This window comes from Varroa jacobsoni, unplaced genomic scaffold (assembly GCF_002532875.2).
Source record: "Varroa jacobsoni isolate VJ856 unplaced genomic scaffold, vjacob_1.0 scaffold_1403, whole genome shotgun sequence".
Taxonomy (NCBI): Eukaryota; Metazoa; Arthropoda; class Arachnida; order Mesostigmata; family Varroidae; genus Varroa; species Varroa jacobsoni.
The window spans coordinates 164,938-189,500 of NW_019214305.1; the positions used below are offsets into that span (position 1 = coordinate 164,938).

The following is a 24,563-nucleotide window of genomic DNA, read 5'->3' on the forward strand; positions in this document are numbered from 1 at the left end:
TACATGATTTAAAACCGCAAAAAACAGAAAAGTAAAACTAGTCTTCCTTATTCTGAATAATATTGATATTATTAAGGGCGTACTATATATTAAACTACCTATGCAAAATCTAACCCAGCGCACGAGCCAACTTACAAACAAATGCATCGCCGGGTAGCTGTGCACGGGCGACCTGAGGTGCACCTATTGCTCACACTCCATTATTGGGGATGACTAGAAACTGGCCAGTTATATTTAGCCCTGTTGGTTTGGGAAAATTTACTGATATTGTAATCTGCAAAACTGTGACAACTGCAAATAAGCGTAACCAGTAAGGCAGGGTTGTAGATTATCCACCTAACCCTAACTTTGCTAACTGCGAGTAAATGTTTGTTGTATTCTGTCAACTGCATCGATATGCTTCTTTGAATTGGGACGCTGTACAATGGAAGGGCATACAAATTTGGATGCAGCTAGACTATTAGATAATGTTATATGCAAACCGCCATTCTTGGCAACAAAGGTAAAAAAAATATAGTGTTATGTGATGTCTAAGCGGAATATACAGTAACTATGTGTCCAAGTTGTTCTGTTATTAATACTGTTATCTGCACTGATTCTGCTATCGGCTCAAAGATTATGCAGTTTTGAAGTTAATCGGTAATGAGGGGCTTTGTTGCCTCCGAGAGATCAAATTAGATGCAATTAAATAATGTGATTTCGATTTGTGTGCCCCGTTTTGTTCTATACAGACTAACTATATAGAAGTGGACCTGTCCTTGTGTAACATAATGTTGATCACCGTCCAATAAACGTTTCAGCATATGATTATTTCTTGCGGGTAGTACTAGCTCTCAGCTTATGGTGTACTGGCCGGAATTGTCAATTTCAGTTTCAGAGTTCTACTAACAAATCGGCATAAAAACAGGGTAACGGAGGTACCCAGAAATAGAGTTCTTGTGCGAAGCAATAAGCGGAGAATAATCGGAGCAATATCCGGAGCGAGGCTTTACTTAATAGGGGTTCAATATTAAAAAATGTTCAAATTCTAGGTATAAAGGTTGTTTCAGAGAAAACGATATATGGATGACTTTTGGCTGCTTTACACGGTTTGAATGAAAATAGATGCATGCAAAAAAGCCTTGAGGGTCCCAGATTTATTTTTGTCATCCTACACTAGTTAAACATTGTCTTTCAAGACGTCTATCCCTTGAACGTCGTTGATCCGTTTGTGATTATACCGAAAAAATTTTAAACAAGAAATACAGTTATTTTATATCTTGATTGCCGCTAAAGCTGTTTGAAGGCATTACTATTCTCTATAAAATGGGTCACAGGCGATAAAGTGCGTGAATCTTTCAATGCGATTTTTGAGTTTTGATGCACAGCTTTGTGCGTCGGTTTAGCTGCGAAAGCGGAGAACACAGATGATATCGTGCATATTGGGCTTACGTGTCATTAATATTAAGGCAGTAGTCGAGAAATATGAGTTGGACAGTATAACCACATTGACTTTCTTAGCCCCATAGCCTCACTTTTAGAAATTATAGCCTATCTTATTAAGGAACTATTCTATAACTTAATTTTAGTAAATCCTCTTATTCTTAAATAAGTGATCTCCTACTTTCACAATTTCCACTTATTGCGTAGAATCTCATTTCCCTCTCACACTGGATTCCAAATACACGTTTTTTCTGAGAATGTCTATTAAGCTGCATAAGTAGAAGTCAATTAAGTGAGTACTATCAGCCACACTTGACTTAGAATTCACGTAGATAAGTCATTGCGTTATTTTTTTCAGGTATTGACTGATAAACGCAGGAAACTCCTAGAAACGTTGGAACGTGTTGAAACTCTTTACAGAAAAGAAGACGCAGATAAGCATCGCGCTTTAAAAGCAATGTTTCGGGAGTATGAACAACGCAGATCGGAACTTGTGAGATATTTCGAATCTGTAAAACAGGCTGAAATGGTTACCCCCGATGAGATTCCTTTACCAACAGCTCCTACGATGATGTCGCTGGATGCATTGCAGGTTTGTTGAGCGCTTCGTTTTGAATATAACTTGGCAATTGTATTTCCTTGACAGCGAATCACGTCGCGATAGTAGTGTTCTTGAGGACTAATCCAGTGTCTTCAGTTTCACCTCTAGCAAAGTGTAACCTTTAGGTATACTCGCCCTTTTTAATATTATAGTCAGTATGGGCTGTAACCATACTGATTTAAACGGAATTAACAGAACTGTTTAATATACGTGGGCTCAGTGTTCGTCTTCTACTCACTTAGGTCATTATAGTTTACGTTTTACTTGTACAAGGTGCTACAATACATGTAAAATATTATCTAACAAAAAGCGTCAACATATTCGACTTGTCTTAGATTTTGCCTGCATCCTTCTTACATTTTTGGTGTATTTTCATGTATGTTTATGGTAGGATATTCCAATGCCGTCATCTGCGCCACCCCCGCCAGCGCCAAAGTCTATTTTGAAAAAGCATCCTTCATCATTCTTTAGTGATATGCAGCAACTTCAACAAAAGAGGGATTCAACAATTGAAAGACTGACTGGAGGCAAAGACGATCCCAAGGACAAGGGTGTGACAATCGGTGAGCATAATGTAGATATGAAAAGAAGGATATTTCTGTTAATTTCGCCTTTCTAAAAAAATTAGATTGAAAAGTTGCTTGCAATTCTCACAATAGTATTTTGAAAAAGTGTTTTTTTTCTTTTCATATAATCGTGCACTTATCTTTGACAATATTCGAGGCTCCTATAGCAGCGTCTTTTTAGTATAGCCAGGTGAGAAAAAAAAACAAAAAAAAAAATAATATTAGCTGAATATGTGACAGATTAAAGAATAATTATTGCTGTCTTTGCAATGTGTGGCCGAAGTCTGCCATTTGAAGTTGTATCTACATTGTTACGCAGATGCAGTACTGAGAAAAAATTGGGTTTTTCTTTTAAAGAACGGCGTTTACACAGGTTAATGTTGTATAGGAAGATATAGTTTTTTCCTAGAATGTTCTTTAACATGTAATTACTGACATTACAGGTATCAGCGGCGCTCCGGGGGTACCGATCGGTCCACCGCCAAATTTGTCCGACTGCTCTGACCTAGACGACGAAGATGACGGTCCGGCTTCAGTAGCCTTGCCACCTCCATTTCCTCCGCTTGCAAAAAAGGTATAGAAAGCTAGTAAAGCAATAAATTATGTTGATAATAATCTTCATTATTTTCAGAAATGTCTGTACAACAATAGTAATAATGTACGCAAATTCTATAATTATGTTTAACTGATATTTCAAGCTTAGCTGGAACATCTTATCTGTGTAACTTTACTGAATTCATACGGATCGTCTCTTACTATGTACCCTTATGTTTTTCCAGGTTCCAGCAACGCAATTACAAGCCAATCCAGCCCCGCAGGTCAGAACTGCTAGTGAAGCAACTAGTGGAAGTGGTCAGAGCAAGCAACTGCGCTTCGCACCTCAGCCAACAACCGCAAAGGACGAAGTACTCGAATTCTTGCAACAACTTGAAAAAGTTCATCAAAAAGAGCAGCAGCCTAACCTTGGAACGCAAAACGTGCCAGGTGGACCTCCCCCGGGACCCCCTGGTCCGCCAGGCCAACAACCGCCACTGGGGCCGCCAGTGCAACCTGGAATGCTGCAACCACCTCCAATGGGTATGCCACCCCCACCCCCGCCAGGAATGTGGAACGCACAATTTCCACCCCCGCCACATCATCCCGACTTTATGCTTCCACCTGGTATGCCCCCTCACGGAGGTCCGCCGCCAATGGGTGGGCCAAAGGGTGGTCCAACACCGGGTCACCGAGGGCTTTCCGGCCAAATGTATCATCTCAACAAACCTATGTCTACCGCCGGCAAAACGACAATTCAAGCCAAGCCGCAAATGCGCAGTCTTCAACAGGAAGTGGTGAAGTTTGTACCAGCACAATTGCGAAAAAAGGGTTTATTGAGCAGTACAGGAGCGATTACTGCTGCAGGCGATCATACCGGCCGACGGGAGGGATCGGGATCCATTGGACTATCAGGAAGCAGAAAGGAATCTGGATCGGTCGGCGTACAAGGATCACAGTCAAATGCCGATGTCCCTCACAGAGGCCAGCCAACCAAGGATGATGCATATGCACAGTTTATGAAGGAAATGGAAGGGCTTATTTAGACACCGCGAATGCTGGGCGGCAGCCATTACAAACGGTTTATTAACAGCGCGACTGAACTAGTTCAATGTAAGAATTGTTAACCGTGAACCAATGATAAACTATATATTACGCCGACTTGGAATGAGCTCGAAATCGTGCGTGTGAGTTGATTTGATTTAAGGTTAGCAGCCCGTTAGTATAGTATTTGCAAACATTTTCCCGATATCCTGCTAATTACTTCAGGTATAGAAACAAAAACGAGTTACAGCTTTAACGCAGCAGAGGTACCTCATCATTTGAACATTTGACAGCTAATGAAAATGGTATGTGCTTTGCCGTCTAAGAACTATTTGAATGGAAGTATACTTGTAAACTAAGTGGGTGCATTGTATATACCATGTATGATAGACACTGTACAGAATAAATAAAATACTGTTTTATGTTATCTAAGTAGAAACGACTAAAAAACACTAACTGCTTTTATTCATTTTCTCAAATTTATTCTACATCTTTGAATTTTTTGCAGTTAAGCAATATGATATGAAGAATCACCTGGATAGTTACTGCACCCTGAAGTAGTACTACATTTCTGAGGGATTTCTTTATTTTCATGTATATATATCTCTACTATAAAATAATTTAGTCATATAACATACCTACTATATATGCATAATACAAGAATCTAACAATCTATGGCGTTAATGAACGTTAAATGTATTGCTAAGTCCACGCAGAAAGTAGTAGATTTAAATCGTAGAAAATAGTAGATAAGTGCACTAGCCCTAATTTATGATATTGGGTTAGTTTATCATTGGACCAAAATTTAAACTAAGTCTTCAGGCATTAGAGATCGCCAACCAGCCAACACTTACACTAATTATTAAAATTAATAAAGTAAACGAGTCAGGATGTGCAACAAATTATGGTGAATGATACAAAAAAAACGTATCATTCTTCAATGGAATATATATATATGTATGTATAGCTTGTATACGTAAGAATGTAAATTCCCTAGCCGTGAGCTTCTGTGCTGATAGTTTCCAACCGACGGCTTAGTCTTCCATGCAGTTACAAAGCGCACGCGTCACCTAAACTGTTAAAACGACCGAATCACAAGGCCTGGAGACCGTTTGTTCAGCCGACCCTTGCTCGATCGTACAGGGCGAAGGACATAACCAGGAATGCGGAAACCGCTGGCTAGATAACCGACAGAAGCACATCGAGCTCGTTGCAATCATTGGTAATGGTGTCGTAGTCAAACTATGGTCTGTAGGATCGCCGGTAACGAAGCAAAAAGCGGCGCAGACTGTACTACAACGGTAAAAGGAAGTGCAAGGCCGCAGGATTGTTGAAGAACTGTAACTAAGGTGTGTAGCTATTACAACGGTGGCCGATTGGGAGGCGCCACAGCAATCGGGATTTGACGTATTAACGGTTACGAGTTGCAGTTTGCCGAGACTGAATGCGTTGGTAACCTTTTATTAATGGCTCATATGTATGTCCGTTATTTATAAGCCGTTGAAGTACCGCGTGGTTCCACTACTCTTCATTTTCATTGGAAGCTTCTATGTGGGATTTCGTGAAGTAATTACCGATGGACTTTCTTTCATACAAGCTTATCCAGATTTTTGATGAAACTATTAAAAAGCCGTTGTATGAGAACATAAGAATAAGAACACTTTTGTTGAAAATTATTTGTTTTTTTTTTACTTATATCCCTTAGTACCTGCATGCGCGGTTTATGAGTAAAGTAATTTCGTTGGAAGTAATAATTTAGCTCGATTATCACAGTGGCCCCATCAGCGTGAACCTATAGATGTATACGCACTACCTAAAGGATTTCAATGTTTGTAATATTTGGATTCGTGTAACCAACAATTTGCTAACCTCGCAAAATTGGTTGTCCTATCCAAGCAAACTCCCGTTACTCATCGATGACTCATTATCACTGTCGCCTAAAGCTATGATGTCTATATCTTTGGTTATTGCGTGCATATCCGCCAGGCCGGTGAATTTCTCTAAAAAGTTTTCCTCGGTGAGAGCCTTGAATATGAAGTCGAAGCCGCTTGACATGTATTCTGACACAACCTGCAGACTCACAGATATTGTATTGATATTATAAAACTTGATTGCGCAAATCATTTAAGTGCTTAATGTGTTATAATATCACTTACGTTACAGGTTTAATACAAAGAAAAATTTAGATCAAACATAGGCGCCTTTAAACTACTGTAGTTTTTGGAATATACGGCATTATCAAGCCATTTTTGGCAGGCTTCCAAACATTCGGGGTAAAAACTGGTAATTAAAAAACTGAGTGTTGACTTCAGTTCAATCAGAATAGTAACCTCCGTAAACCCACTTAAGTTCAACGATAACGTCGGCGGTTAATTCTATATCTAGTTTGAAATATTAAAATTAACAAAGAATTTACTCGCCGTATTTCGTTACTAAAAAGCGTGGTATAAATCAGTTTGAATAGAAACACTGGTGAAAACCTTGGCCCAATAAAGAATTTCCAGTTTTACGTTAGTTCTAGATGTAATGACATATTTTACTCAAAGGTTTGTTAGAACGCTATATCATATATGCGTAAGATATCTTTACACATTGTTTCCTAATTGTTCACCGCACGCTCATTTACAGACTGTTTTTGACGATAAATGTCGATAAAATTGGTAATCGCCTCGATTTCGCTCGACATTTCGGTTTCCAAATTTAAGAGCTGTCAAAACGTCCAGAACTGGTGAACATCGATGGGAATTTTAGCTCACTTTTCTCAGATTGACGTTTAAGGGTTGCACACCTTGTAAATGCAGTCGCAGTATTTTCAAACGTTTCAGTATGTTTCCTATAGTACCATACAGATACTATGCGTATTACAAGTGCTTCCGCGTATATCTTATGTAGTTCTATATACAAAATCGTATCTAAAATGAATGATCCTGAATTCTCGCAATATGTAGAAAATATACGTAAGAACTCCCAGAAATGCCTTGAAGATAGCTTGAAGTGGCTCGAGCGGTATCTGTGTATTTCTCATTACCTCTAACACGGAAGTCGCTGAGGAAGTCGAGGGTTTATTCTATTATAAGATGTTAGCTTGGTCACAACGCAAAATCTCAAAACCGCAACTTCAAATAATGTCCAAGAATAACAACATTAAGCAATGATTTCAACCTGATGCGTACATTATGCAAAAGTCAATTTGCTCAAGGGGACAACGGAAAACAAAATTATGTATAATTGCCAAAATGCTAAGGATGCAAGCACTGAACTGCTTCCAGAAAACCGACTTCTCAATGTAAGTTAAAGGGGATATTTAAGAGACCGTGGGGGGTATACGCATCAAATATTTACATAACAAGACTGTTGACTTTAACTGATTCTTAGAGAAAAAGGTCTACTATTTTATGTGTTACCGAAAGTCCACTCTGCCTTGTGCATGCTGCAGTGATTCGCTAATCTCCGAAAAAATATAAAGATAGTCCATATAAACCCATAAGGGCCTACATGGGCTTAGTATAGGCTAATCTGTTTGTGCAGCTCAACCATTTATTCAATAAAGCCAGAAGAAAACTGTTTGTATTCTGAGAAAGCGCTAAGGTCCTTGCTAAAAAAAATTACACCTCGTAATCGTTCAGTATAAAGGTAGTTAGGTTAAAGATTTTGTTTTTTATGCCATTAATCCTCGTAAGATTTTACTGCATAATGCTAAACCGGGTTTCGAATGAGTTGAGGGATAAGACAGAACTGTAACAATGCGCATACCGTTCTGCTAGAAAAATAAGATCGCGCTGAAGCGCGTGTCTTTAACGTAATGATTTATCGATTCTTGTGTCAAGGACTATCTATACAGTTATTAGTATCTGTTTGCGAAAAAAAAGCGGAAGTTTTTGATGTGATTGACAACAACAATAATGATACGCTGCGAGTCATTGTAATTAAAAAAAAACTATGTTTTAGTTGAGCCTAACATTGCATGTGTAAATCAGAGACCTAAATTATATTTAGAAATGGAGTAGCGTTTTCAGTTAGCTTTTCGTCAAGTTAGCCACCAATAGCACCCTGCTTCATATACAGTGGTCCATACAGTCCCTAAGACGATTGCTTAATACAACTAGATGTAGTATCATATACAGATATATATAAGATCATAAGCTATTTGTTTCTGGTCAATTTTGCACAGAAATCGTTTTGGCACAATGGATTGCTTGTTTTATCTCACTATAGCCCAGTATGCATACACTAACCTAAAAAAACAGCTGGCCCAGATAGTTTGAAGAGTAACTGAAATTTTCTTTAAAAGTTACAAGATGTTTAATGTTACTCACTCGAACCGATACTTGAACATACGATTAAAAAACAATCGTCAATTAAAAAAGGCTGAACATTTTGTTTGGCATACTTTCATGTGTCAATGGATTACTTTTTTCTCTGTTTTTGCTAAGCTGATCTACCTTACCTTAGGCGAACAGGCAGTGCACATATAGAACGCTGTACTGTTGGGTGTCATAAAGTGGTACCGAGACAGAAAATACCGGATCTAGAATAGAAGCAGGGTGACAAATGCGCAGCAAAGAAGGCTATGAATGAGACTTTTGAACATGACCTATCTACGATATCGTACATGTTAACCTTACATTGCCATAACTACATCGAAGGAAAGCTATTACTATTATTTTTATGTAGGTAAAGAAACTATCATAAAGCGCGTTGATGCAGAAGCATAACTCAAGGCGCATATTATCGATCGTTTGTAATATATGTAAGTAAGTCGTTTGAATACCTGATGAGGTACCGGCCCTAGCACACTCGAGTTGTTTAACGCTGTTCCCACAAGATCGGTTGCACACCCTTCAGGATCTCCGATTTGTTCAACGGGACTTTCAGCTGGAGCATCCTTTATTTATACGCATTATAGATATATTCATATTAGTTGAATAATACTAATCAATAATGAATAACATTTAGTGCTAAAGTAAATGGTTAGGGTGCCTCTTACGTTTATGATAAACCATCTATTCTTGGGTGACGATTTGTATCTACTTTATTGTATTATTTTGAGTCTCTCTAGATTTTTGTCCGTCCGCGTGTTTGTGGCTATTTAACCCAAAACGAAGCCGTAATTGATATTCCTTAGACCAGCTGAAATTTCATCCTGGGGTGAACCGGGCGTCACATCAAGCTGGTTCAATCCTTTTTTCGGACGGTAATCTCATTTTCCCGTAGAGCGTAATATCTTTTTAGACAAGTTAGTGATTTTTGCGGTTTGCGTCACAGACACCGATGATTTGAAAAGTTTAATTTGAAAGTACATTGTTTCTCAAATAAAATGTGGAATTTGGAGGCGAACTTTTTTTTTATATGTCTTCTGCTTAGTGGTGAAATAGTGATTTTTGCTGAAACGGTTTGATACTAATAAAGTATGAGCCCTTGCAGCATATATAGGTCATATTTAGATGGATGAATATTTTCTTCCAAAATAATTTTTTTCTCATTATAGAATATAATGATAATCGGCATAGAAAATTCGTCATTAAAAAGTGTTTTGTTTTTCTCAGCGCTACGAAGTGGGTGCAATTGAATTTTTCACATGTATGTTACTTAGTCGTAAAATCTAGTAAATTTTGCCGACACTGTTGAGCAATGATCCACTATGAACCTTGTTCTCGACATATGAATCATATTCTCTGCTTAGATTAATACGCTTTTCGAAGGACTTCTTTCTCCCGTAGTGTAGGTTACCAGAACAGTCGAATAAAAAAAAAAGAATCATTCGTTCATACGGTAACCAATCGCTACTGGCGTCATAATTGCACCAAGGTAATGGCTTTACTATAAGACAATCACTATACCAAAGAAGTATGATTGCTGCTACTGAATAATTGCAACAGCATAACAACATACAAACGAGATGTTAGGAAAGCTACAAGATGCCGGTCTATAATTAGGCACTAGTATAAGTTATGTTAGATGTCACACGAATCAAAACAAATTCGTAGTAATGGATTAACGATAATGGGAGGGGACATAGTGGAGGCAAGAGAAATAAACGACCATTTTTGTAGGGTAACGGGTCCATATCCACAGGGCAATTGTAATGGAGCTTAAATTATGCAAATTATATCAGATGTGACCATCTACTCTAACAGAGTAGTACATACATTAACGTAATAGAGCCTTTGAAGTGAAAGAATAGATTGACTAAGTTAGAAAACCGAATTGTGTAACGGGGTAGCAGCTACGAATTAATAGAACTGATGCTGAAAGATCTTAGGAAATCGCATCCATTTACTATATAGACTCAGGTTTGCTGGTGAACTACGAATTATGTTACGCTATGTTTATAACGAATCAAATTTCTTTATAGATAATTTGACCAAATAACTGCAAAAATGATAACAGATTATGTGGAGCAGTGTCATTGCAGCGGTATTACTACCACTAGTATAATTTACGCTAAGCTGGGTGTAACATCAACGAATTAGATTAGACAAAATGAATCGCCGATAAAATAAGCATGGGGTAAAAACCTTGCGGATTCCTATATAATGAGGCGGATTCCTCTGTTTTACCTAAAAAACACCAACGTTAATATGAAGCCTGGATTATTCAAGTGGCTTACGCCACTAATCATACATTAGAGTTTTCAGAAGTATCTATAGGTCCGAATATTACCATATATTCATTATCTGTTGCTTTATATAATTTGTTATATAAAAAAGAAACGTAAGTTATATAATAATATATACGTTATATAATAATTATATAATTTACATAACAACTTACGTTTCTTTTCGGGTGTGATAGCAATGATACCATGAGCTCTGTCGCGAATCCAGCGGCCATTTGACTTATACCAGGTCGGGATACGGTGCACTAAAATTAAAAATATTATCGACCACGTTATAGGTATCCCAAGCAGTCAGCATTTTCAAAAATTGGCGTTAGTTACCAATATCAACCTGATATCGTTAAAACGGACCACAGCAGAGCTCGTGCATTTAGATGATTTACTTAATAGCCACTTGTTTAAACGCACAGTTCGGATGAATATTAACAGGTTCAAAAGGAATGGACACGGGTTTTATAAGATTTTGTCTCACTTGCGTATAACAAGCCTTTTATAACTTGTACCTGTTGATCCAGTGATCGATCTCTGGTAGAGTTTGTTGGAGCTACAACGTCGTTGCAGAAGTAGCATCCGAGTTCATTCGAACCGCCAACACCATGTCTAAATTATAACAAACATTTCAGTGTGTCAAAATTGTTAGTCAATAAAAAAATTCCACTTGCAAACATCAACTGAATATGAATTTTTCTTCACTTAAATAATATATAACCAGCTTTATAATAATGGAAAATATTATATAAATACAAATGCGTTTTGTATTTGTAATCGAAGCATAATAATATAATAAAATGTGTAACAACTTAATCGATTCAGTTAAAATAAGGAAAGCGTCTAAGTAACGTCATATAAACAATACTAGAATATAGAGAGGTATTTGAATATTTTTTTAATCAAATCTTACAAAAATATGTAGTATGATATATTACTTTCTTCTATCACTATTTCTGTACCTAAAAAAGCAACTAACTAGTAACTTTTACGGCTCTTGCTAAATGCATTTTGGAGCCCATTAAGCATCTTAAATTTATGTTGACTTGATATTGCGTCGAAGTCTACTACCTCTGAGGCAATTATGATGTTTCTATCATCAGCATATGCTACTTTATTATTTTTTTTTATCAAGAAGTAGGGGGCCGTGGTAAGCGGATTCAAGGAAAACACACCTCATTACAAGAAAAGTATCGAACCCGAGCGCGGCGTTGATAACGATTTTCTTTTTGGCTGCTCCAAACAGGGTGGGCAACCACCGAGCTTCACGGGTATCCAACAAAAGGAATATGGCATCGTGATCTTCGATGAGATCTTCCAACTGTTTTATAGCTTCTGAGGTTTCTTTTTTATACTCAGGCGTTACTGTTTCAGTGGAAATTAAAATAGGAGAACGGACTATTTTAATTAATGATGCCAGAACTATACACATCCAGCAGGCAAATTTTCAAGTTGTTGAACTTAACAGAATCAGTTTTCAAGCATTATATATTTCATTTAATCTCAGTTATAGTTGCAAATGTTGTCGCGAAACATTATCTTCATCACATGCGTGCCTGTTGAACCTAAAAGGTTTATTCGAAAAACTTATTACACGAGATACGTCTATTTTGCGACAATCCTGACATTACTCGAACCAATCTCAATCAAGTAAACACGAATAGAGTAATAGCATACAGGCGTATATCGTTAGGTTAGGCAAAAATAAATATTTAGAGCAAGTAAAGATTAATTTGTGTTTTTCTATATAAGCAGTGATCATTTCAGGTACCTCGTTTTGTTAAAAATATGCAATGTCATTTTTGTTGCCAAGTCGCCTTATATTATTGCTCGTGAGTATTATTGTAACTACTAATGGTAAATCCTACCAGAACCGTGTCCCGGCATGGGAATTTTCATCCTAACGTGTCTTGCATCGACCCCGGGGAAAATTTTCTTACAGCTCTCAGCAGCTGCCTCAGCTTTTGGTCGACCTCCGTTAAGAGAATCGTCAAACGTGAAAAGCGACTGCCGGACAGGATTCGAATAAGAAACATCACCGGAATCAACGAATGTTATACGGCGAACCCCCCATCCAAGAAGAGAGCGTGCCACGTTACATCCTAAGGTACCTTTACAGACATCCAGTGTTCATAGGATCCTTGTTACTATGTGAGGCCAAGTTAAAACGCCTGCAGCAATGTTTTTAACTACGGTTGTATAAGTCAGACAGTATAAAACTCCATACATTTAGTGTGTGAAGTCAAATTAATTTATATAATAAGACCAAACAATTTGCGCGAGTCTATCACACTTTTTCCATCGTTTGTTTAATCTAAAATGATATATCGCGAAAACCATATTACCTGATCCAAGAAGAAGACACTTTGTCTTCGAAACGCATTCCAAGTTGATATCAGGGGCCAGTCTCCATCGCATCAACTTGAGATTGAGGTCGACCGCGGACTCTGCCAACATTTTGGGGTCCATTGACGACGATAGATTGAGACGCCTTGACGAAAATTTACTTTAATGTATCTTTCATTTTTTTTAAATTAATTATTTAATTACTGCACATGTTTCGTCTTTTACATACGATACATCAAGTACTTTTTGTTAGAGCTGTATTGATACCAGACAAAACGTGTTACCTTGGTTTGTTTTCGCCCTGTTGATTTTCTTCCCAGCCAACGAATTTTGATAAAGACATGAACTCCGAATCGAGACTAACCTAAAGAAATACACACAATATTGAGATGAGTGACTCTGGTAAACTCGGCACTAACGCCATTTTTTACTGTACCGTATTTTGTCAAAGGCTATGTATTTATCGCATAGGAAATACTAATACTCAGTTTATCAGAACTATATACACACTTTTTACATCTTGTTTTTTTTAGCTTTCAAGTCAGATTATCAGTACCGGCTTGATCAGATTTAGCTGGACGCATTCTGGTTCGATTATTTACAAAAGAGTAATTACCAGCTTAGTCTACCTAGCGTGCTTCCCTTGATCTACCTGTAGCGAAACCGCTACGCTTAGGTTACACATTAGTTTATTCACCAGTACCAGAACCCGTGTCGCCTGCCTTCACTGTCGCGTCCACTCGTCACTGCTTACATTCACCAGCTGATGATAAAAAAATCGTGTGTGCGCGTGTACATACAGCACATGTTTGTTTAGCTTAACAAGCGGCCCTCAAGCTGCTACTTACTTAACATACGCATCAGAAGCCTTTGTTAAAAATTCAAAATGCCTTTGTTGTAGCTTGTAACAAAAAACAAGCTTTAAAGCTAGATATTCTCTCAGTAGAAAGTTTTTTTTTATTAGGCAAAATCTACTCAGCAAGACATAATGGTAGGATAGCATACAGAAGGCGAACAATATTTAAACATGAATACATATAGCCTCGAAAACGGCTACAAGGATTCTAATTACTTTTAAAAACCCAACTAAACATATTAAAAAGACAATCTCGAATTGCGCGTGCTATGAGACTGTGGTGTTCCCATAGTTGAGTGCATATACTCCATATTGAATACTAAACTGGCTGAATTTTGCATGATTAAAACCACATAAATGCCAAGAGTAAGGGTTTCCTTTTCTCTTTTTAAAATGGATTCACCTTTTCTATAATAATAATATAAATCTTATTATTGTTGTATTTTTCAACTTAAAAATGCCTGTCAGTAAATGCACGCACTTAACGCATTTGCTTGTAGTTTAAATTTAATAGGTACTGGTACTCTACAAGGCCACACACGCTATGCGGCGACATACGTGGCAACAAATGGGTTCATATAAAATTAGAGCGGCTACTCGGTTTCGATCCTATACACAAATTTTGCTTCTGTTATACATAACGATAAATAGATATTACCTTCTGTAACCTGACTCGAAATATTCGGGACTTGTTATAGTTGTGTATACGAGATCCTCGCAGGCTGATCACTGTATATACTCCCGTGTGTTCACTGTTGGCTATCTCTGGCATATGGTACGCAATTGTGAGAATTAGGCCTCGAAGAGGCCATCCCGGGAAGTTGGCGTCACCAGAAGGATCCGCAAAGACGACATAGACGTGTGTTGAACATTTTCTCCGTACTTCTTCTAACGGAAGCTCCTCTAAAGTTATTCTATCCAACAGCACGAACATTTTGCCTTCAGAAATACCTGTGTGTATGCGATAAACTTGCTTTGTAAAGCTCCTACTTGTACGAAAAAAGGTCCTTCCATAGACTAAGTACATGTAATTGCTTTTTGGTCCACTACTTTAATGATGCTTATATAGTGCAACGCTTTTTATACAATTTACCGTGATTACACACTTTCTTTTCACGTTTTTCCTAAATAGTCGGCGAATCGACCCCGGGTATCAAATCTCGCTTTTAGGAGGAGTATTCCCTCCATTTTTATTTCTCTTCTTGATTTCGAATCAACGGAGCCGCGCTTAGTCATCATAGAACAATAGTCATGGGTGTGCTATTGCCCTTTTCAATCAGCGCTGTTTATGACCTGATCATTCATAGGTTAAATTTATATTAGACTGATCTGTATATGCATATATATTACATAAACAATGGGCAAAATTTTTTTTAATTCTTTTAAATTACGCACGTTTGTTAGAACTAGACGTTGTTGTCTTCGGCCTCTACATGTATACATGCATATGTACATTTTTTTTATTATATTCGCTATCGTGCATATGTATTAGGGGTAGTACGTCAGGGCATGCCAAAAGCAGAAACAATTACACAACTTGGGTGAATACAAAAAAATGTTTGTATACAATGACATTACAATGTACTAAATAACAAAATATGCACGATAAATTTTGAGACACTAACCAGCAATTCTGTTCATTTTGTCTTCATTAAAGTCGTCGTCATTAATTAGGCGTAATGGGTCGACTTGGGTGAATTTCACCTGGGGTGGTAGGCCCAGTGCTGGGAACGCGCACCAATAGACATAATCAAACTTCTTTAGATCAGCAAATGAGAGAAGAATAATCGGGCAAAGATGCTCTGACGGATGCCGAAGGGCCTCACCAGATATGATCGCTTCCACCATCTATCGAATAAGTAAAGGTTGTAGAAAAAATAAAGCACTGATAGACAGACTAAAATGGTGATTTTGCATGAAATACCTTATTAAAGAAAATCAATGGTGGTTATTTATGCTTGATTAAGTTTTCGAAACAAATCTGGCACAAGGATTAGGCAAATGAATTCATATCTTACTAGATTCGCTTAGCTTTAAATTTAACTAACAAGTCATTTTCAGACACCTTATTTCTGTCGATACTTTTTATAATTAAATATATTTATTAAATTTTTATATAATTTTTATTTATTTTCATTAAACAATAGGTATATATAATTCCTGCAATGACTAACCTTAATTACCGCTTCTTTGACGAGATTATTTTTGTCACACCGCTTGAACGATTCGATACTGTTCTTGTTGAAAAGTACACCACGCAAGCTTAATTGGGGATAATTTTCCTGTAATCAAACCAGCTTGTTAAATTATATAAAGCTTCTCATTGATAGCTTAGAATTTTGATAATTTAGCTTTTTAGTGTACGACACAAAACCCGATCATTTCGGAACATGCTTTTAAATTCGCGTACTTCTCGAAGGGCATTGTACCCAATGGATGCAATAGCGCGTGGAATATTGTGGTTGATATCATATTCAGCCCGAAACTTTACTGGCTCTTCACTGAGCTTAAGTTCGTTAAGTTTCTTGGTGCTCAACTTATGCCAAAAGTTGAGATCGATCTGAGAGGTGAACGGCAGGTAACGGAGGGGATCTTCGCTCTGACTGTGAGATGGCATCCTTGATTCGGATCCTGCAGCATAAAGCAAAACTGATTTCTAAGTTATATATTCTAGCATAGCTTTGCAAAGACATCAATCAAATTTATTGACCTTTAAACAATTATCGCTACATTCCTCTTATGAAGGTAAATGAAATTAACTTTTTTTATACAACCCACAGTATCATTTGTTTCGTTTATCGCAACTTTATCTTTTAAATATGACTTGCAAAACTCTGCTACTCCCATAATAAATGCACGACTAAATGAGGGCAAGACAAGGGGTAAGTATGAGAATGACATGGCAGATCTCAGAAACTATAAAGAATGCTTAGATTCGCCTACGGATTAGAATTATCTATCGGATAATAAGTAAAGAGCTATACTGAACTGTACTAGAGTACGACAAACATTGATTAAACTATTACATTGCCACGACATGGCCTTTTAATAGATACTGAGTGCAGTATACTACTAAAGCAATCATGCATTTGGCACATTTCACATATAATGAAGAGCAGTCTTTATTACAGTGTTCTATTTGAGGGCTTAATTTCTCCATGGCGTGCTGCTATGTTTCGAAAATAACTTGCACTTTGCACCTTGAGTTGTACTCGTCTAAGTGTCGGTGAAAAATTTTCAAAAACTTCACAGAATACTCAGAAAAATATTCACATGTAGACACAACCTAAAGAGCCGCTGCTATCGCGTTTCGTGTTTACGTTGAGACTGGTCAGCTGATTTAGAACATAAGCTGCGATTACTGACAGGGGAAGGAAGCCAGCTGAATTGAGACAGACGCAGACGGGAAGCGGAGAAGAGAGGGACAGATCAAGTGGTAGATGAAGACCGTTCGGTCCGATTTTACCCATTGCTGCATGGAGCCATTATTAGTGTGAGCGCGAAAAGAGTCGAAGACATGTGGACATAAATTATTTCTCTATTAGAACGGACAGTTTTCGAAAAGGTTTTGTCTGCAATATACTTGTGACAAGTAATGATTATAAACATAAATGAATGATGTTGCGCCTCTTAACGAATATACTCAGTCCACTTCAACATGCCCTTAGTATTGTGACTTATTCAAATTAGCTAGGAATAGATAACTAAATTGTATTCACTTTATCAAACAATGATCTGTATACGAATGCTAATATTATTGTTGCCATTACTGTTAGGTCCGAGACTGAGTGGCTGCTGTTGCCACCGTCATTATGTATCTGGAGTAGCCAATGGAATAGAATCGTGTATCACTACCCCACATGACGCGAACATTGACTCAACTTAAAACACTGTCGACCTGCTAATTTGACTCATCAAAATGGCGGTGGAGATTCGCTTATTAACCTAGCACTATAGTATTTTGTAGCTTTAAAGAGGAACTAGGTTTTCGTAGAGGTGACTTCACCAGTTAGTAGAGAGTTCTTTTCTGGGACCAAAGTATTTACCATGACGATTTAAAATCTTTCTTGCCACTTTCGAGATTCATCGGACACATAATGCATTATATGCAGAAGGTGTTCCCAAATACTGTATACGCAACTTAAATGGTTATAACTAAAATTTTTATTCACATATATATATATATAAGTATTCCTCTTAGCGCGAACGTTAAATATTTTTTATCGTTCTGGTCAATACACTGATGATAACGTTCGGTCAGTGATTTAAAAAGTCCGTCAAACATTTTCTCTAGTGCTGTGACATATTTCTACCCAATTGCGATTTCTAGCTATTTCAGTGCTGCAGATTTTATGCCGTAGATTACCCTAATGGCCCCATTTTTTTAGAGATCCTCATCAAAAATTATCACGATATGCTCTTAAATCAAGATGCACGTGATAGGTGCTCCCTTCTACTAAAAATAAAATTTCCCATGCTAAAGTCCTCTGGAATACGTAACGAAACAGATTCTTAGAGTAAAGCTAGTTGCCACCGCTCGCTAGTAGCGGCACAAACGCAAAACAGTAAACAGGATTAAACTTTGGTCTAAAATAGCAACGGAAATACTTAGGTTTAAATTTATTAGTGCGTGCCATAATAGTAGGTCAGGCTATTTACACATGTTTTAATATAAAGCCTAGGGCCGCCTGCCTGTGTGCTTGAAAAAAAGAAAAAAAAATTCTCCATTGCTAAAACTACACCCAGTGGCGTCTGAACGTACGCACCTGTACACCCACTCTGATTGCAGGTTTCCATGGGGACAGACGTTGGAAATACCTTCGGTGGAACTCCGACAACAATTACATCCAAGCACACCCTTCCTAAACTGAGGATCTAAAATGGCGCATATATGGAATCGCTTCAGGAGACCCCGCACAGAACTTCGAAGGTGTTACAACATGGTCACGGATTCAGCTTGGGCTCTTGCTATCCGGAATAGCGCTGTGGTCTCTTTATTCAGTATAAAGCTCGCTGACAAATACGTATTTAGAAACATCTCCTCCTATTTTATCTTTAATGATGATTTCGTGCAGACGAAAACGCGCGGCTTACATTCCTCTGACATCGGCTTCCCAACCCAACGGCAAGCACCGATAGAAGCTTTGCGTCCGACACTGTTTTTTATGGCGTGCCACGCTAATGCACCGAACCTGGCTATTATTAGCGCTGGGATACTTAACTAAACGACTTAAACACGACTGAGGGCGCTGGCTGATGCTGCCAACTGTTGAACTTCAGTTACAGGTAAGTGCATTTGGAACTTGCATGCAAACTTCGCAAGGGCCTTTGTGGGGTTACGTGGCGACGCTACAGCAAAGCTCTCACATTGCCACGATTTCTCGACGTTCTCTAAGAAATTCTTGAACTCTGACCACAAGCTGACACACTTTAATATAAGCTGCTTTTACTGGAGAAACGCGTGCGGGTTCCCATCAGCTTATCGGACGCCTTGTCGAACGGATGGTTTTGAACACCTCCTGTGTATTTCTGATGCCTATAACGAATTAGGACCTCTCGACTGAACTTATTTATGCCACCGTATGTAGACATTCGCCGCTCTCTCCAACGGCCTAATTCATTGCCCAGATTTCCAACAGTCAAACGCTCCATCGTGGTTTCAAGCTAAATTTTACCGACTATACGCAGGCTGTTTCAAGCGAATCCGGCAGGCTTCGAGATTGAATAACTCTTAGCTGGAATGATGTCTTGTATTATGTATGTACAGCTTTATCTTTGCCATCTGCCTTCTTATACGTAACTTCTCTATCTGAGACATTTCGAAGTCAGTATATATTTGATATGTTTACCCATGAGTTCCCTTTCTTAGGGCATGAAATGCCCCGTAATTACATATACTTAGATCGGAAGAAAAAGTAAATTAAGGCCAACGTTAGATATTGGTTTCCTCAATCCAGAAGGTTACTGAGGCATGGCAATGAGCTGTGGTGGTGCCATCAATCAACCAGGTTGCGGACTTTTGATTGTCGTGAGTATCTCGAAGAACTCGAAATAACAGGCTGCGTTCATCGTTTCATTTTTAGTAAGTATCTTATAGTAGCAGATGTCCTTGATATCCATTGTAATGATGACCATCACCTTAGGTTCGAATCGACCCCACAGTGACACCGAACCCGATTTCTCCCCAGAACGACGCCATTATCTTGGGTGGTCTGTTTCCGGCTGGCAGTTGAAATTGATCCGCACCTCATCTGCGGCGACCGTATGCTCCAGGTGGATTTTTGTTAAGTAAAGTTCCATGAATTTGGAAATATAGTGGAATACATCACTCGCATTTTCACCTGGCCAACTTGTCTAGAGTCAACTTACTAGGAACTCTTTTTTATTCAACTTCTGCAATTTCAGTATTTGAGAACTAATTTTGTACGACGTTATATGTTGAACGCCAGTTTTGGCCAAGAAAGCCCTAAGATTTCAAGCTCTGCCTTCGTGAAAACCTCCTCGATTACGACAATGTATCCTTGCTTTTTGGGTTTCGAAGGTAATCTCCTCGCTAGTCTTCAATGCTCCATCTCAACTTCGAAAATGTTTGCACCATCCTCGTATTGCCTTATTTTCCTAAGGTTTCCTTGTCTTCTCTAATGTCTTCACCAATCTTTGATGGTGATTCCGATTTTTGCTATGTTGTCTGCTTTAACTGCGTACCAAAGTAGGCGTGTAGTTAATATATAACTGTTTTTTTTTTTGGCTTTTGCCCAATTTAGGACGAGAGTGCCTTGTGACATAAATCCAAAGAAACTTTTGATTATTTCCTAATCTTTGACTTTCGGTGCCATGAATGCCCTACAAAGATATCACTCCTCTTAACAAACACTTCTTCGTTCTCCCCCTTCCTACGTGTCCAGTCGCATTAAGTACACTAATAATTAAGCATTCTAATCTACTTACATAGTACTAGATCATCGTCCACTATGAAATGCAGAAAACGTTGATCTCGTATCTTAAAATGGATGCCTATTTTATTATTGAGTAAAATTTTAAGCCGATATTTTGTTTTCAAGATGCATTTAGGATTTTTGCAGTCTGAGACACTTTGTTCGAACATCTTTACTTGACTTGTTGGCAGGCAAGTTGTAATGAACCATGAAAGACCCGAAAATTAGCGTCGTTTACTAATATTAATATCCATATATATATATATATATATCTACTTCTAGTATCAGTATGTGTCGTTGGTTTTAAAATTTTGAAACTTAGACGAAAGTGAAATTTCGTGGAAGATAAATGCAACTAAAGTGGCGCGACATCATCCTAAAAGAATATACAACTGTAATAGCTTGTGGTGTCTGTTTGGTAATTTTGTGCAGGTGTTATCCGCCATAACTTCTTCAAGTTCTGCTTCGTCCATAACGGCTGAAGTATACTCTGAACGGTAAAAAGAGATCAAAAACAAACATCTCATTAAGCAACCAAAAGTTGTGAGTAGAAGTAAAGCACCTCCATTACGCGACAAGGCTTAACGCCACCTCACGAAAACCACGGTTGCATAAATGCAGAAGTTACAGTTACTCTCACACACAACTCATAACTGCTTCCATATAGTATCTTTTTTTGGAATCTTGACAATTTCTTTATAGTAGTAGCGTTGTTCAGATTTCAACATGGTGTCAAAGTTGCCTGTTGAGACTTCATGAACTTTGGTCTTCTTAAATTTCTGCACCAGCGGCATAAATGGCTTACCTTTGATGGGCTCGCAGAGTTGAAGTTCACTGGTCGTACTTCCTACTAAATACTTTAGTATATCTTTTTGTCTTTTATTTCTGACGAATGTTACGTAGATCACATAGAAACGTTTCTTAGGATTTATAATCAGCAGGTCATTTTGGATCTTCTATGATCGGGTTAGGTTGGGCAAAAAACTAAAGCTAGGTAATTGTAAAACTTCTGGCAGGGCGAAACCTCATGAATCTTACACGGCAAAAATATAGCAACTGAGACCGATGGTTCAAGCAGAGTGATATTTCAAAGCCTCTGCCGCTTTATTATCGATAATATCTTCTCTATAATTTTGACAATATAATTTTTCATACAAGCACGATCTTTTTCGAGCAGTCTACGTATTACACAAACAATTAATTGTTTCATTACGTTATAAGTCAATGCGTGTCTCGAACAGCGCATTCTACAAAAAAAGTTTGCAGAAACCTTACCTACACGAGACTAGCCTGGTCTGCCTCCTGTAGACATATTTTATTGACCTTGGGAATTGCCGATGTTTGATTGTATCTCACACGATTGTGGAATGTGCTGTTCTCATAAACGAGTTCACATTTAGGCGTATTGTAAAGAGGTGCTGTTTAGTAAGGTGTGCCATTAAAAGCTTTAATAGCCGGGGAAAGAGTTAGCTTCGTTAGATAACTTCGCTGCGATTCTAAAAACCATATGACGAAAAAGAATGAACGCATTGGGTTAAATCCTGTGAGTATTTTTTGTTGCTAATTTTTTGAAACAGCATCGTTACTTAGGTAAAGCTCGCTCTTCAATTTCATTCTAGCTTGAAAACCGTTGGTTGGACTGGTTGGCTATAAACATATGTCTCCCACTGCAGTAGACCGGTTGCTAGTATCACTAGGGAGGGGTGTGCATAATCAATACATTGAATATCGAAGATGGTCTCCAAACTATTTTGTTCCGTTGCACCATGCATTTTGCGCTGTAGACAAGGCCTTCGTTCCTGACTTGTAACTTTCTTTATAGGTACATTATCATCCGTATATAACTCCGTTCGTATAATATCATACATACCTGTACGTCACCCCTTAAATACTCGTGACAGGCATTTACCCTGTCAACGTAGTGACGATGGCTTTGGGATTTAACGAAGTTTTATTGACGTATACGCCATATTGCAGGTTAAAATATGTTTATACCCGGACTCCATTTGCAAAACTCGCAGGCTTTAACAGATAATCGATTTTTACAAAATAAAAAAAAAACAGATTTTGCTCCTATTTAACCTAGCAACGTTACACATTTACAACTTGCAAGCCTAAAAAACCTTTAAAAAATGTGTAATTAGTAAATGCTAACCACGATTGGTGTCTTCGATAATACTATTATGATCAGTCTTGCACTAAAACATATTTTGACCAGTTGTTGAAACGTTATCACATGCTTTGTTTCAATAATTCCTGTTGCCTCAACTGTTCGGTCATCCTTATTCAGGTTATTCAGTGCCGTGTTCCAGCCATCTTGTGAGTTTGCAGCTGAATTATCCTGAACTTCCGTTGCAGTTAAGCTATCATTAATAACTTGCTACTTCATTAGAGATATTTTTATATCTCAAGGAAAAACAGACAAGGTCTTTTAATATTGCGCTAAAATTTTCGGCCGCTTTTAAGACAAAGCATAGAAGCAGCGCCAACTTGATAGTTTGGAAAAACGTAAGTGTTTCTTTTTCCATATTTGGTTCCATGGCAGACAATGAGAATCATTCCGAAAGCGAACTTATGCCGATCTCTTCTTATTGTTAGGGCCAAGTCTTTACAAACAGCCACAAAAGTGGTTAGGGTCGTTTTTTGGATGGTCCGGATATGCATGAGTCTCACGTGTATGTATATTTTGCAGTGCAAAGTTTACAGTGGAAACCAGGGATGAAAAGATCGTAAGCATTTTTGGTAAGGTGCGCTTGACAACTTGACAGCCCAAGATGCTCAACCCTGTATGTCCAACGTAAGTAAATCACATAAGAGTAATTGTGATAATCAATTTGAATGACAAGTCCGCAAGTACAAGATTGCCTCAGTGCTCATGCCCACATAGAAAACGTAAATCCTATAGTTGCACTCCGACGTATCTTGACGTCCCAAAATTCAGCAGATCATGAATTATATACTGCGGTGTTCTTGAGGATTTACTTGCTTTTTTTATAAACTAACACGGATGTGTTGAGCAGCTTCAATTTTGTTTCTTTGAATTAGAAAAGTGTTGGCTGACTGTGGGTTTTATAAAAAAAAAAAAAATTGTATGGTTACTTGGTTTAAAGTGTTCACACATTTTGTTGGAAGTTATGGCTTGTTCCTACTTTTTTTTAACAGAAGCTTAAAAGTAATATGAAATCTTTATTTTGACATTCAGAACGACAAAGTACACTGTTTCATGATGAATTTTCCATTGTTGTAATATTTTTTATTTGTTTACTTGAAAACGCTAATTTTTCTGTGATTCATCGTTTAAAGTAATCAAAAACGTACCTCTCTTCCTTTTCTCTGCTCCCCGCTCGATCTTCATTGTAAGGTACCACCACTTTTGTTATTACGATTCTATCCGTCAGTCAAAGCCTAGTGTTTTGTTTATTGATGTTGAGTATTGGAACCGTCTGCTTGTAGATGGCGGTCTGCGTAGCCTCGTTCCGCTGCCTGCTCAACAAATCATAGCGCTAATAAGCGCGTAGTGGCAACAGTGGTGTCGGTGTAGCTGTACTCGATAGGCAATCAGCCTTCGTCGTCCCTGCTCACCGTGTGGCTCTACGGTGCCCTCGCCTATTTTCCGCCTCGCAACAGTTGTGCGGCTGCCGCCACCGTCGGC

General features: G+C 38.1%; 2 protein-coding genes across 5 annotated transcripts in view; one reads left to right on the forward strand and one right to left on the reverse strand.

The window, feature by feature from the left end:
• The window catches only part of LOC111269657 (uncharacterized), a 5,250-nt gene extending 627 nt beyond the window's left edge, over nucleotides 1-4,623 (forward strand). The window contains exons 2-5 of the mRNA XM_022849410.2: nucleotides 1,781-2,014; nucleotides 2,415-2,586; nucleotides 3,033-3,163; nucleotides 3,369-4,623. Coding sequence (XP_022705145.1) covers nucleotides 1,781-2,014; nucleotides 2,415-2,586; nucleotides 3,033-3,163; nucleotides 3,369-4,169 — 1,338 coding nt within the window. The 3' untranslated portion in view covers nucleotides 4,170-4,623. The remainder of the gene's footprint in view (nucleotides 1-1,780; nucleotides 2,015-2,414; nucleotides 2,587-3,032; nucleotides 3,164-3,368) is intronic.
• A 1,205-nt stretch (nucleotides 4,624-5,828) lies between these two features.
• On the reverse strand, nucleotides 5,829-24,411 carry Atg7 (Autophagy-related 7). Of its 4 annotated transcripts, none has more exons than XM_022849405.2 (14): nucleotides 24,230-24,411; nucleotides 16,387-16,607; nucleotides 16,151-16,258; nucleotides 15,602-15,824; nucleotides 14,635-14,927; nucleotides 13,405-13,484; nucleotides 13,120-13,265; nucleotides 12,643-12,885; nucleotides 11,950-12,139; nucleotides 11,290-11,386; nucleotides 10,942-11,031; nucleotides 8,939-9,052; nucleotides 8,615-8,695; nucleotides 5,829-6,237 (listed from the first exon to the last, which is right to left on the reverse strand). In XM_022849405.2, exons 1-14 carry the CDS (start codon nucleotides 24,264-24,266, stop codon nucleotides 6,055-6,057), a joined length of 2,106 nt encoding a protein of 701 aa, XP_022705140.1. In that variant the 5' UTR covers nucleotides 24,267-24,411; the 3' UTR covers nucleotides 5,829-6,054. The 4 variants fall into 4 exon arrangements, with proteins under 4 accessions (XP_022705140.1, XP_022705142.1, XP_022705141.1 ...); XM_022849407.2 differs by lacking the exon at nucleotides 24,230-24,411 and adding an exon at nucleotides 17,263-17,363; XM_022849406.2 differs by lacking the exon at nucleotides 24,230-24,411 and adding an exon at nucleotides 17,106-17,300.
• Between the last annotated feature and the right edge of the window lie 152 nt (nucleotides 24,412-24,563).

What these genes read in the sequence shown, in the direction of transcription:
- Atg7 (XM_022849405.2), bottom strand. Translation starts at nt 24,266, where the DNA reads ATGAAGATCGAGCGGGGAGCAGAGAAAAGGAAGAGAG. An exon ending in CATGCCGGGACACGGTTCTG is followed by an intron (nt 12,140 to 12,642) that starts GTAGGATTTACC and finishes CCACTGAAACAG; the next exon opens with TAACGCCTGAGTATAAAAAA. An exon ending in TATCACACCCGAAAAGAAAC is followed by an intron (nt 9,053 to 10,941) that starts GTAAGTTGTTAT and finishes GTATAAATAAAG; the next exon opens with GATGCTCCAGCTGAAAGTCC.